The sequence below is a fragment of the Gambusia affinis genome, linkage group LG12 (genome assembly GCF_019740435.1).
Source record: "Gambusia affinis linkage group LG12, SWU_Gaff_1.0, whole genome shotgun sequence".
Taxonomy (NCBI): Eukaryota; Metazoa; Chordata; class Actinopteri; order Cyprinodontiformes; family Poeciliidae; genus Gambusia; species Gambusia affinis.
Window position 1 is genome coordinate 24,430,865 of NC_057879.1, and position 14,610 is coordinate 24,445,474.

The 14,610-nt window shown below is 33.5% G+C and overlaps 1 protein-coding gene across 6 annotated transcripts in view; it reads left to right on the forward strand.

Moving 5' to 3' along the window:
- The window catches only part of LOC122841286 (rho GTPase-activating protein 12-like), a 61,271-nt gene that overhangs the window by 40,373 nt on the left and 6,288 nt on the right, over positions 1 to 14,610 (forward strand). Inside the window, exons 3-11 of one of the 6 annotated variants that reach the window (XM_044134466.1) lie at positions 1,259 to 1,528; positions 5,406 to 5,612; positions 7,263 to 7,343; positions 8,253 to 8,381; positions 9,695 to 9,763; positions 11,283 to 11,344; positions 12,161 to 12,242; positions 13,002 to 13,103; positions 14,070 to 14,168. In XM_044134466.1, the coding sequence (XP_043990401.1) occupies positions 1,259 to 1,528; positions 5,406 to 5,612; positions 7,263 to 7,343; positions 8,253 to 8,381; positions 9,695 to 9,763; positions 11,283 to 11,344; positions 12,161 to 12,242; positions 13,002 to 13,103; positions 14,070 to 14,168 (1,101 nt within the window). The remainder of the gene's footprint in view (positions 1 to 1,258; positions 1,529 to 5,405; positions 5,613 to 7,262; positions 7,344 to 8,252; positions 8,382 to 9,694; positions 9,764 to 11,282; positions 11,345 to 12,160; positions 12,243 to 13,001; positions 13,104 to 14,069; positions 14,169 to 14,610) is intronic. The other 5 variants (XM_044134468.1, XM_044134467.1, XM_044134470.1 and 2 more) reach the window with 5 other exon arrangements.

A 14,610-nucleotide genomic window follows, 5' to 3' on the forward strand; every position in this document is an offset into this window, starting at 1 on the left:
CAAAAAGACGTCGTCAGGTTTTACGGTAACAGATTTAAAGTTGTTCTGTTTCTAGCTGCAGGGATCAGTGTGTCTAAACTGTCTTCCTAATGTTCTGCACACGTCTTGAGTTTTACTTCCTCTTTTCCAAACCTATCTTAGGTCTGTGGCATCCAGAGTTATATAAAAGCAGCTTCTGTTCTCTCCTGCTCTGTGCTCAAATTATTACTGATTCCTACATAAAAAATCTCATAGTGTAATTTTTCTCTAATATTTTACCACTTAAGTAGAAATATAATAAAGGAGAAACTAGTTTTTCTTTTTTTTTATTGGATTTAGTAGCCCAAACTTCTTTCCATGAGGGATGAAATTTTATTTGTTGGGGCCGAAATTCTGATTTTTTTTCAGCATAAATAAAAATAATTACAATTTGTTTTATCATTTTTATATTATATTTTTTAGGATTTTATTTAAAACAACACAAAAGGGGCTGCAACTATCAATTATTTTGACGATTAATTGAATTAAAAACTGGCACAATTTAACCACTTAAACCTTTTTATACCATGTTACAAATGTATACTACATATCTTTGTAGAGTTTTGTTTTAATTGCTGCTCTGAATAAGTTGTTTTTTTTCCATAAATGGCCCTTCTCCATTTAATGATTATTCTATTACAAAATTAGTTGAAGATTATTTCAGTAACCGATTAATCGTGCTGAATATGATTATTCATCATTATTCGATTTTAGTCATGATTAAAACATGATTAATCACCATAAATCCGATTAATTGTTTCAGTCCCGAAGCGACATGTAAATTCTACGATTTTGCTATAACAAATACACATTTTGGAATTTCTTTAGGTTGTTTTTTGTTTTTCAGTTGCTGTTACCTCAGAAAACTTTCCCAGGTCGGATGTATTGATACTGAGGTCAAATTACACTCAACTGGACTCTTAATTACCAATTAATGAGCTTCTGATGATGAATTTTGTTTTTAGTTATCGGAATAAAATGGTGCCTTCTGCATTTTTCCGGTTGTTATTGATTAATGAATAAATAAATACATTCTCTTTCCACTTCATGTTTACTCTCTCTCAGATCAAATCCCATTTAAATACATTGCAGTTTGTAGAAAGTGGGGAAAATATTTATTTTCAGATAAGTTTCCACAGGCTCACTTCTACACATTTTGAATTAGTTTAACCGCAGAAACCTCATTCAGTTTCCAGAAACGTATGCATAACCAATTTGATTCCTTTTTTTTCTCCCTCAGACTGGATCCACGTCGGTCCAAGGCGTCTCCGAATCTCCGGTCTACACCAACCTCCAGGAGCTGAAAATCAGCAAAAAGAGCCTGCCGCCCCCGCCGTCCGGCTCGCCCCTTCACGTCTCCGGCGACTGGGAGACGTACACGGACCACAGCGGCAGACATTACTACTGCAACCGCTCCACCCACGAGAGGACCTGGAAGCCCCCGCGAACCAAAGATGGCGGCGTCGGGAACGCCCGGGACGACAAACAAGGCGCCTTGGAAAGCTCTGAGGTAACGTTCACGTCCATCAGGACAATAATAACCAGTGTACGGCATAGTAAGGTACCGCTGAGTGGCTTTTAGTTGTTGTGAAGAAATTTATAGATTATGGATCTGCAAAAACACAAGGTTTTTTTCTCAAACTCAAGTATTTTTGGTCTGATTTCTTGTGAAAATAACTTTGTATGCTTGAAATAAGACAAAAATAAGCTAAAAGTAACTTCTCAGAAAAATGTAGGAGCTTGTTTTAAGTCAATAATTCCTTAATATTGATAAAAAGATCTGTCATATTATTTCACTTATGACTAGAAATTTTTCAATATTAAGGAATTATTGACCTAAAATAAACTGCTGCATCTCAACAAAAAGTTACTTGTAAGTTAGTTTTGTCATATTAGAAACTAGAATACTTGGTGCTTGTGTTTTTGTAGCGCAGTTCCTGTAATAATAATCATATTACACTCTTAAGTTGAGGGAAAGTCTGAGAAAACTATTAATGTTCCCTCCAAATGGATTTGGAACCATTTTAAAAGTTTCACAACAATCTTTTAAAGCTTCACAATCTGTGTATTTTATTATGTAGTAAGTAACACCTAGTAGTACCAAAGGCAGAATGCTGCATTTAAGCTCTTCCAATCACTTACTTTTGTTAACTTGTTGGATTTTGTAGAAGCTTAAATCTACCTGGATTTCTTCACACTAAGTTTCCAAAAAATCTTTTAAAGTTCTCTTTAGAGATGCTTTACGTTTTTAGTCAACGATTTCCCAGCGTTTCACTGCGAAGTATCTCATGTAACAAGCGCTACTGATGCGCAGTTCCACCAGGTGTTTGCTAATTGCTGCTGGCTAGTCTAAAGGAGCAGAGTGGGAGTGACGCGTGTGTGAGACGGAAACTCGGTAGCTTGGAAACTGCAGCTTTGAGGAGGAGCTGCGCCTTGAAGGCCTTGAAACGCCTGGGTGGGATTTGATCCACCCAGGCGTTTTGCAGAGCTGAAAGGTTGCCATGGAGATTAGATGATTTCTCAAAAATGCTAGAGAGAATCAAAGCAACACTCCAAGCAGGATTTTGTTGTGGAAATAGCATTATAACATAATGTAGAGCTAAAAAGAGACGATTTTACACAGTATTTCTCCTTTAAGTCTGTCTAGAATCGATTCATACAGAAACTTTGATTTAAAGAGATCAGGTCTTTTCTGTTGTCGCTCCTCAGTAGTGGAACAAGTTGTCATTAACTTTTAGACAAGCGTCTTCTGGTCTTGTTTTTAAATCTCTCTTTAAAAAAAATACACTGGTTTTCAGTTCCATTTGTTGTATTCTATTTTGTAATTTTGTGGTCTTTTTAATACGTCTTATTCTGTGCTTGATATTTTATTTTATTAATGTTATTTATTTCATCCTATTGCATAGCACTTTGGGTAATCATATTGTCTTTTTAATGCACTTTATAAATAAAATGGAATGGTATGTTTTTATGTTTCTAACAGTTAAATAGCTTTACCAAATATTAAAACGTGTATCTGAAAATGAACTCAAAACACAAATAAGACATAAAAATAAACCCTATGGGATACCACTGATCACAAGGGCCCAGAAAAACCAGCTGCTTATAGTAAAAAAGAGAATAAAATAACAGAAGATTCAATAGTTTTTCACAGTACTGTAAAGCTATGAGGCTCAGTGAAAACGCAATGCTAGCCTAAACCAAACAGGAAGTGACAAATTCGCATCCTTTGTTGATTAGTTTCCATGGTTACCTCTTTGCTGCAGATTTGAACGATTGCAGGGATCACTTCCTCTCGTTCTGTGTTGCTAAACAAGCACAGAATAATTTTTCTCCATCTGTAGAGTTTGCATAATTTAGTGCAGAATAGTTTAAAGGGTTAACAGTCGACTTATTACATAATTATTTCACTTATCGATCCTTCTATGAGTTATTCTGACAATCGGATAAAAACAGACATTCGGTTTTTTTCAACTAACCACTTACGATTATTTAATGTAATATTAAAAATAAAACTTAAACAAGCCCTTGCCGTCACTTGACACCATACAGTGTTGGGCAGATTTTTTTTTTTTATTATCCAATTCATAATTGGATAGCAAAATTTTCTTAATTGGAGAATTTTACAGAATTTGAACCATTTGAAGCTAAAACACTTGATGAGTCGGAGGTAGAAAATACTTACAAATAATGTTTTTCATCTAAAATGGTAAATTATTTATATATATATATATATATATATATATATATATATATATATATATATATATATATATATATATATATATATATATATATATATATATATATATATATATATATATATATATATATATATATATATATATATATATATATATATATATATATATATGGTACGGTTTCCCATTAATTACTGCTTTGACAATATTGTTGTTTCTGTAACTGCCGTTTTTTTAGCCTGTGTCCTCCTCCTAAATTAGTTGATGTTCATACAAATAATTGATTATTCATGATTAATTTGATTAATCTTTTCAGCCCTAGTGACTGCCAGGTTAAAATGTGTGCAGTATTTGTCACATAACTGCTTTCTGAGAACAACTAGCTTATCTTATAAATACTTTCTGCCCTCTACTCCAAATTATGCCTAAATACAATCTGGATTAAATCAAGATTTTATTGTTCGTACCATTAATCTGACAGAATGAAGTTGCTGTCAGCTCTGACTATTAGTTATGGGAGATTTGGCTCGTCAGAGGAAAAAGAAAATAATCTGACAGAGTAGGAGTTTCTTTTTTCTCTCTCTCTTTTTGACAAGCATCTCATTAAACCCTTGCAGCAGACTAATTAGTTCCTAAACTGATCTGAAATTGGACTGCTGTGTTTTCCTTCTAACGAGCTGACTGCAGCTCATCAGCAGCGAGCGTGATTACGATCAAACCACACTTTTAGCTTTTTTTCTCAAAACACTCTGGGGTGACGTTCCATCACATAAGTTTGCTTCCCTTGACTGTAAGATCACTGCAAAAACACACAAATTAAGTATTTTAGGTCTACGTTCTAGTGCAAATATCTTATTACTCTTCAAATAAGACGAAAATAGCCTGATAAATAAAATCTGTCTACAGGACACTTTGGGGGGGGGGAAACTGAACAAACCTTTAAAAATACACACCTTATAGAATCAGTCAATTTCTTTTTTTAGGTCTAAGGAAATGGAAAACAGAAGTTTGTGAAAGAGAGAATGCAGATCAATTAAAAATTAAGAATAACAATATGTCATAATGTGTGGTAAGATAGCAAAACAGAAAAATTATTATTATTATTATTATTATTATTATTATTATTATTATTATTATTATTATTATTATTATTATTATTATTATAGTTTTGTATATTGTTTAGAAAAGCCTATGTAGGAAAACATTTTGTAAATTAACTTACTGTGTGAGCTCCATGATACAGACATGGGACTTCTGTTTTATTCAGTTTGACTGTTATTGTGTGTCTATTAAATAAACCTAATCAGTAAATAAATAAATATAAAATCCCAGAACAAGTAAAGGTGAAAGTTACAGCACAGTAAAAACCCTCCTGAAAGTACATTTTCTAGTAAATGTATCCCAGTAAATGTAAGTAGTTGGTACCCACACATAAAATTTTGATATTTGCACTAGAAACTAGACAAAATACTTTGGTGTTTTTGCAGTGATAATTTCTGATTCATCAGACGGCTACACCACACTGCCACCTACAGGCCAAAAGCATAAACTTTACTCAGTGTCAGTGTCTCGGGTTTACACTTCCTCCTCTGTTTTAATGGTGGTGGGCTGTTTCTGCTAAATCACTGCATGACTGTCCTCTGTCCCTCTGGTGAAAGATGCTCTCTGTTTTCCCTCTGATGGTAGACTACTCCTCTCTCGCTCTCGCCGTCTTTCCTTCCCTTCCTGTCGCTGTCCGTCGGAGGACTGCAGCCTCTGTCCTCAGAGGACGCCTGCTTCAGCGCCTACTCTAGCCAGTCGGACAGCCTGTACGGCTCGCCGCTGAGCGGCTGGTCAGAGGAGATGGACGAACACGGACACACGCTGTACGTCAGCGACTATACGAACGAGAAGGTACCGCCGAGCTGCTGCTGCTGCTGTTTCTGCTGGGTGTTTTGGACTGCATGCTGGACCTGGTTCCTCTGGTTAATTAGAGTAAAAAACTTCCTCTTACAGTGTGGGATTCTGACTTTTTTTTTTATTCTGCACTGGTTTAACAGTACTGGGACATATGGAGAGGGTTAGGACCACTGGAAAAGAATTTTGACTTTTTGTCTCGTCAAATTCTGTCTTTAATCTGAGATCAAAAGTCAGAATCCTGAGAAATAATCCTGAAAAAAAGGTCAGAATTCTGGAAATTTTTTTAACAGGATTTAATTTGGATATTAAAATAGAATTCTGTGAAAAAGAGTCAGAATTTTGAGAATTAGTTGGAATTCTGCAAAAAAATAAAAAATAAAAAAAAATTTTGACACTGAAGTCAGAATTCTGCAAATAAAGTCGGAATTTTCAGAATTAAACTTGGAATTCTGGGAATAGAATTAGAATGATAAATTTCAGTCAAAAATTAATCTCAGTGAAAGTTCTGAGATTAAATTTGAAATTCTGTGAAACCAAGTCAAAAATCTGTAGGAAAAAAGTCAACATTCTGAGATTAAAGTCAGTGTTTTTATTTTTTTTTTTTTTTTAGTGGCCCTAGTCCTTTTCCATTAGGACAACACTGAAAAAAATGACAACCAAATTCAGTCCTTTGGTTTGCAGATGAATATTACAAAAAGAAAATGTTATTTTTAATATTTAAAGTTCCCGATTTCTACAGAAAGTCTTTGAAAGTGGTTGAAATTTGAACTGCATAGTTTTGTAATAAATCTAGTGATTTAACAAAACAAAATTTTTAAAACATAGTTTACAGTTGAAACCAGATAATTTTATACAGTTAATAAAAACATTCATTGTTTTCTCACTCTCTGAAGTAAAATCAGACCAAATTTTCTTTATTTTATCTTTGTTAGAATCAAAACAATTATTTCTATTTCTACCAGAAAACTTAACAAAAATATTTTTGCAGTTTTTTTTTGTAACGTCCTCTGTATTATTGTGCATTTAATTGGAGCAGGAAGGTCATTTATCCTTAACACAACTTGTTTTGATTGCTTCAATGTAATGAGTATTTATTATTCCTAATGGCTCAGTTGTTTATTGATTCTCATATTTTATACGTTAAACAAAGTTATTGAAATTGTTTTTTTGTTAAATTTGTGTTTTGTTCTTGGACCAATCAGGTTTATAGGGTGTGTGTGTGAGACATTTACAAACCACAAAATGTTGTTATATTTTAGTTTCCTTTGAATCTATTGCAGAATGTAGAATACTATTACAAGATATGATCAACAACAGTATTAAATGATATTGTATAATAGTGAATTGAAACTTCTTTTTTTAGTTAATTTGTATGGATTTTAACTCTAGTGTGGTGCTGGAAAGATTTTAAAGCTTACCTTGAAAGTGCTTGAAAAGTGCTGATTGACCTAGTTTTTGTGGTTATTATAGTAAATTTCCTCTTTTTTATTTTTATTTTTTTTTGCCCTAACCCTCCTGGGACAAGATTACAAAACAACAAAGTTGCAAAACAGAAAAAAAACAGGAAATCATTTTCTCTTCCGTGTCTGTTTATTATAATTTTCTTTATATATTTAATTTTTTCTTTACTTTTTGCGCTGCTAGTGGTTAAAACATGTCGATGACCAGGGAAGGCCTTATTACTACAGCGCTGACGGCTCCAGGTCAGAATGGGAGCTGCCCAAGGTAAGACGCTGGGAAATAAAAATAAAACAAAAAAAACCAGATGAAACACCAAGTTTTAACTTTGCTGATGAGTTTTCTAAATATTAAGTAATTTAATAGTTTTGGTTTTTATTAATAGTGTGGTGAAAAAAGCAGGAAAAGGTGGCGACTAATTTCATGTTTTGTAGTTTCAGAGGGAATTTTTTTTTTTTTTTTTTGGTTAGATTTTTATTTGCAGGATAAAAAAATATTTTCTTCTCTAAACTGAAATTGTTGGAAAAAAATACTTTTAATGGCCTTCGTTCAGTAGATGCACAGACTGATCGTCGTACTTTCTTACTTTTCAAAAGATTTAAAGTTAATTAACAGGAAATGATCATTACATTTTTTTAGTGTTTTAGCCATTTTTTGGTGCATCTGTTCATCCAACTGTTAATTCATCTGTTTATCAGTCGATTCATTAATTTTTCCATCAGTCATCCATCCATCCATCCATCCATCCATCCATCTTTTATGGATGGATGGATGCCTTCTGTCGTCTCTGCTTCTCTCTTCGTTCATCCATCCGTTCATCCTATTCACCAAACATCCTCCCTTCATTTTTCCATCCATCCATCTTTTCATGCATCTTTCTATTCATCCATCATCCTCCCATCCCTTCATTTTTCAATGTATCCATCCATTTGTCCATTTTTCTCTTCACCATCATCCTCTCATCTCTCTGTTCTTCCATCCGTCCGTCATATTTTTATTTGAATACCTGAAGGTAATTCTGTCATTTTTTAGAAACTCTGGAAACAGAACATTTACCAATTTGCTGAAAAAATCTTCACATTTTCAGTTTTATTCTTTAATTCATATCTCTTCATGTTCAGAAAAAAAAAAAATTCAGTTTGGTTTTTGTTTTTCTTTTTTCCTCCTCTCCTGCAGTACAACCTGTCGCCACCTCAGCCGGCCGGAGACGGATCGAAGAGCCGCAGTTTGGACCGGAACCACGTCGAGCCCATCGTCTTGACAAAATGGAGGCACAGCGCCTACGTCCTGGAGACGAGCGAAAAGGTCTCTCCCTCTAAAATATAACCCAGAAAACGCCGTAGAGAACAAAACAAATTAAGCTTCAACACAACCAGATCTCAGCTGCAGACTCATTCCTTTGCAGCAGCTGTTAAAAAGCAGGCGGGTCCGCTCCGGTTCTGTTCGCCAACACCCGTACAAACAGCAAGTCAGTAGTCGGCTCCATTGAGGAGGAAACGTTCCCCCTCCATCTGTTCAAACACAATCAGCTTGCATGAAGATGATCGAACAACCAAAGTGACGATTTGATCTGTTCACTGCAAAAACACAAAATACTACAGAGTATTTTTATCTGGTTTCCAGATGTCTTAAATTTGTATTATTTAACGCTTACTAGCTTACAAGTAATTTTTCAGCAACATATAAGAGTAAAAATTCTAGTTTCACTGTCAGATAACTTCACTTATTACGTGGTAGAAATTTCTTGTTAGAAGTGAAATCAATTAGTGACGTAAAAAGTTCCTGTATCTTAGTGAAAAGTTACTTACAAGTTAGATTCATCTCATTTTAAGTGCACTAAAATATTTGCACTATATACTGCACCAAAAATACTTCAGATTTTATGTTTTTGTAGTGTTCCGCTGTTACACACACTGCAAAAACACAAAATCTTACCCATAATTTGTGTCAATTTTGTGGTGCGGATATTTTAGTACACCTGAATTAACTTTGCAGCAAGATGTAGGAGCATTTTTAAGTTAATAATTCCTTGATAAGGTTCTACTGGCAGATTATTTCACTTATGGGAAAAATGTCTTATTATAAGTGAAATAATCTGCCAGTTTTCATCAATTTAAAGGAATTATTTACATAAAAAAAGCTCGTTTATCTTGGTGAAAAGTTATTTGCAAGTTAATTTTTTCTTATTTCAAGTGAACTAAGATAATTGAAACGACAAAAACACTTGGTAAGATCTTTTTGTTTTTGCAGTGCAGAGTAAATCAAGTCAAATTAAATCAAAAGTATTTTAGTGATCCCAATGTTTTTGCAGCTCATATTAATTCAAAGTTTTTGTAGATGATTCTTCATCTGGATTAAATGTTACATGGATTCTACCTGCTGGGTTAATATAAAAGTGTTTCTCTGAAAAGCATGAAGAGCTTTATTAATAATCCATTTCTGCTTTTTACTCAGAGCTTCTTGACACTCTGCAGTTTTATGATCTCACTCCTGATTACCATCGGTTTCTTTCAGCCGTCTCCATCTTCTTCAGCTCACATCCATTAACCTGCTTTTCTTTAAACCTTGTGAAACTGCTTCTGTGTGTGTTTTTTTTTTTACCCATGTTTGTTCACTAGGAAGCTCCTCAGAGCCCCCAGTCCTCCCCTCCTGACCCTGATCTGAGCCCTACGTCTCCCCCCGCCTCTGTTAGTACTCGCCACTAATCTCACGGGCCGCGGCGCCGCGTCAGCCAGCTTCAGCGGTGAAATGCATCGCAGCTTTTTGAAGAGTTCCTACACAGGAAACCTCAGGGAATATAAAAATATTGGACGTTTAAGACTTAAAAGTAAACTGGAAGGATATCCTGTGTAGGAATTGGTTTGATTCTTGTTGAAAGAAATTGGTTTAATTTAATTTTTAGTTGGATATTCTGGGCAGGAATTGTTATTTTGTTGAGATGGGCTTAATTTAATTTGCATGTTGAAAATATAATTGAAAATCTGAAATTGCTGGTCTGAATCAATTCCTAAATGGATTACAAGAGAAATGTTTGCAGACTTCAAGATTTTTGTGAAAACACAACACAAAGACGTTAAAATAAATATTTAGTTTAAAGATAAATATTTAGCCTAAAACTAAATATTTACCTAACTAACTAAATATTTTCCTTACAAGTTGTGGTTGTAACAAACTGAATATTTAATCTGGAGCTACATTTTTATCTCTAATCTAAATATTTAGTTTGAAGCTAACTTGATAACTAGATATTTAACTTCAAACTAAATATTTAGTTAGGAAACTAAATAACTTTGAAGCTAAATATTCAACTCTGAACTAGATATTTAGTTTGAACCAAAAATTGTCTCTAATATAAGTATGTAGCTTGACGCTAAGTGTCCAACTGTAAAATAATTTAGTTTGATGCTAACTTACTAACTAAACATTTATCTTGCTAGCCTTACTGACGAAGCTAAATAATACAATTGGAGCTAAATATTTAGCTCTAAACTAAATAATTTGATGCTCAACCTTTAGCTCTAATCTAAATAGTTTATCATGTTGGCCTCAAATTAAATAATTAAATGCAGCTTAGAGTTAAATATTTAACTTCAAACTGCACATTTATTAGCTTCAAACTGAAAATATTTACCTCGCAAACTAAATATTTAGTTTGGTGCAAACTGTGACTTTACAAACAGCGACCAAAATCTAATCTGGTAGAGGCACGATAACACAGAGTTGCAGCTGCAGTGAAAAGTGATTTTTTCTTTACAAAGTATTGACTGGAGGGAGTTTTAATAGAAATCCACATCACATGTTTTGTAGTTATTTTTGAAAATGGGGAGAGAAAAAAATCCATTAATCATTTTTTTCTATGATTAACTTTCGCTTTGTGTTGGTCTGTCATAAAATCTGTAAAATACACACAAGTTGTGTTTGTAGCAAATTAGAGGAATCAAACTTCACCAAAGCTTTGCATATTGATTTAATGTATATAAATACATGTGAACATTTTGATTGGTTTGTGGACTAATCTGAGTGTAGTCGTGCTGTGGTGGCTTGGTGCTTTCTGGGTTTTGTTTTCATGAGGGAGCTGCAGAAAGCTTTGTGTTTGTGAAGGTTTTTGTTTTTCTGTGATCCAGCTGTGGGTGTCAATCAGAGCTGCATGTGGAAATGTTTAATTCTCTGAAACTCTGCGCCGCTGCCTGTTTTCTTCCTCTGCAGCCGTCTGAAAAGTGCGGCGTTCTGAACGTGACGAAGATCACCGAGAACGGGAGGAGAGTGCGGTGAGTAAAGACAGACGATGAGGATTTTAAATTTTTTATCAATCAACTCACTCTATTTTGGTAAATTGTCAACATTAAACACGGGAAACAAAAAAATAAACCCATAATTTACTAATAAAGGAATTGGCTGAAGCTGTAGCTTATACTTGCCTGCTGTATTTATATACTTAACATCCTACCAAGATATTTTCACAATACATACATACATCTACATAACAGCATAAGATTTTATCATTTTACATTTTTAGGCTTTTTTAAAGCTCACCAAAAAAAGAACATAAGGAAGACTTTTATTCAGTCCTTTATATATTATTTCCAATAAAATATCTTTAAACTTTAAAGTATTACTTTGAATAAAGAGTTTATTAGTTTGTTCACAATATTCTACTTTATTAATACGCCTTATAGCTTTTTTTAAACTAATATATTAATGTTTGCTTTACTTGCATTTCCCCAGATTTCTGAGCAGTAAGACAAATAAGACGTAACCAAAGAAGAATATGTAATAATAATATGATTTCTTTTACTTTGTTTAAAAATCCTCCAAACAAAACTGTTTTCCACATTGTTGGATATTAAAATTTACTTTTCTATTTGTTTTTCTGCATGCTGTAACTCAGTATTAAGAGTAAGAATGTAGAATAATAATGTAGATAATTCAAACTTATCTAAAACTAGAGGTTTCGTCTGATCTAAGTCGCTCTGATATTTTATGCCTAACCCCATCTTGTAAGTTGTAGAAATACATTTAACTTTATTTGTTAACTTTAGGTGTTTTTTTAGTGTCGTTTGAATCAATCTTTGTGTGTTTTGCAGAAAGAACTGGACTTCCTCCTGGACAGTCCTGCAAGGTTCATCGCTGCTGTTCGCCAAAGGACAGGGAGGCGGAACGAGCTGGGTGAGCTTTTCTTAACTTAAATTACTTCACAATTACACAGTTATCAGAGATGTCAGTATAGTTCACACTTATTTGTACTGATGAATTGATAAACTTATAAAGATATCTGTGAAACCAAGGTTTGAGCTCATTGCTCTTTTTAGTGCAACTATATTCATTTTATGTGTATAAAACTATCATAGTTGATATTTTTCATTGATTCAACTAAGACATTTGTTATGATGTGTTTTGACAGAATGATAAATTGCGAAAGTTCAAAGAAAACGTCTGAAAATCCTTCAGTGACAAAGTCAGACGTTTTTGCACACAGAAACATGGAGATTTTTATATAAATCTTTCTATTTTGAATGACCATAAATTTTAATATCCTGATTGAAATAGATGATGGTATTGACATATTTATAGTGGAGGATGTTTATGTGCATGGCAGCTGCATTCAGATTAATATTTTATTGTTTTTCAGCCATAAATATCAAACTCTGACAGCCGAACAGTGACTTTGAATATGCTACAAACTCTAGTTTTTCTCCATATTTATTTATGCTTTCTTCATATTTTTTCCACATCACTCTATATTTTCTCCATATTTCTTTGTATGTTCTCAATTTTTCTTGGATCTTTATCCGTATTTTCTCCATATTTATCCATATTTTGACATATTTTTTCCCCGTGTTTGTTTATATTTTCTACACATTTATCTATATTTTCTCCATCTTCATTTATTCATATTTTCTTCATATTTATGTCTTCTCTGCCCAGTTTGGAGGCGGTCAGTCCAAACCAGAGTTCACTGTGGATCTGAAGGGAGCGTCAGTGGACTGGGCCCCAAAGGACAAGTCCAGCAAGAAGCACGTTTTGGAGGTGAAAACCCAAAATTATTCCATCTACTTCTGAACTCTGCCTTTATTTTTATGCAAAATTAACTCAGCATCAGGTCAAAAAGTGAACGATCTGATCTTTACCAGGTTTTAAAATCATTTAAATAAAATCCAAAGTTTACAAAAACACAACAGATTTCATACCAGCTGTAATTACTAGACAAAGATGAAACCAAAGCAGAAAAGTTTTGTTTAATATTGTAATTTTCTAAGAAAACATTTTGGGTCTTCAGTAGCCGTGAGCCATGATGATTAAAATATGCTGTTCAGTAATATTTCACATCATTTGGATACAAGCTTTTATAGTATTAATTTTACTGAAGATATTTAATGCCACTGAAATTCTTTCTATAATTTCAGAATTCTGACTTTTTCTTTGAGAATTTTGAATTTTTCTCATAATTTTGACTTTTTTCTCAGAATGCTGACTTTAATCTATACATTCTGACTCTCATCTCAATTTTGACTGGAATTTCAGAAATCTGATTTTATGTTCTGATTTTAATCTGCTAATTTTAACTTCAGAATTCAAACTTTTTTTTTTTTTTGAAGATTTTAATTTTTTTTTCTCAGAATGCTGATTTTACTCCCAGAATTATTTTAATGCTAATTTTGACTTTTATTCCTTACAATTGAAACTTTTTATTTCAGAATTTTAACCTTCGAACCTCAGAATACTGACTTTAATCAGCCATGTAATCCTTTAGGAGATTAAAGTTTTACTCCTTTTCTGTCGACTCAGGACACTTTTACTATTTCACAATAGTATTTATTATTTGTAAAAAAAATAAAGTTTTAAAACAGGTTCAGATAAAAAACAAACATTAAGATATTTACAGGTAAATCAGACATTTTGTAACATTACAGAAAATAATCTCATGTTAGGAGTGTTTTTTTTAAAAGTTGATTTATAAAATTAACTAACTTTTTCCCTTTTTTTTGTCTGCAGCTGAAGATCCGTCAGGGCACGGAGCTGCTGCTCTGGTCTGAAAACGACACCGTGGTGAACGAGTGGCTCAAAGCTCTGCAGGAAGCCATCAGCGCACATGTGAGTGTTTGACCCCGCCGCTGCACCGTCCGTCTGCTTCACCCACAAACAAGATGGCGGCAGCCGAACGAGTGCACAAAAAGAGGAAGAGTTTCAGACTGTAGATGGACAATAAGAGGAACAAATGGAAAGAATTTGGTTCCTGCTGCAAACTGAACTTTATTAGATCAGAGAATTGAGACTCTGCACTGCAAAAACATAAAACGTTACCAAGTAATTTTGGTCAAATATCTTGGTGCGCTTTAAATAAGATAAAACTAACTTACAAGTAACTTTTCAGCATGATAAAGAAGCTTGTTTAAGTCTATAATTCCACTCAACGGCAGATTATTTCACTTATAGAAATGTTAGTTTTAAGTGAATTAACCGACAGTGGATATTTTCATCCATATTGAGAACTTTTTGACTTAAAACAAGCTCCTTTATCTTGCTAAAAAATTAC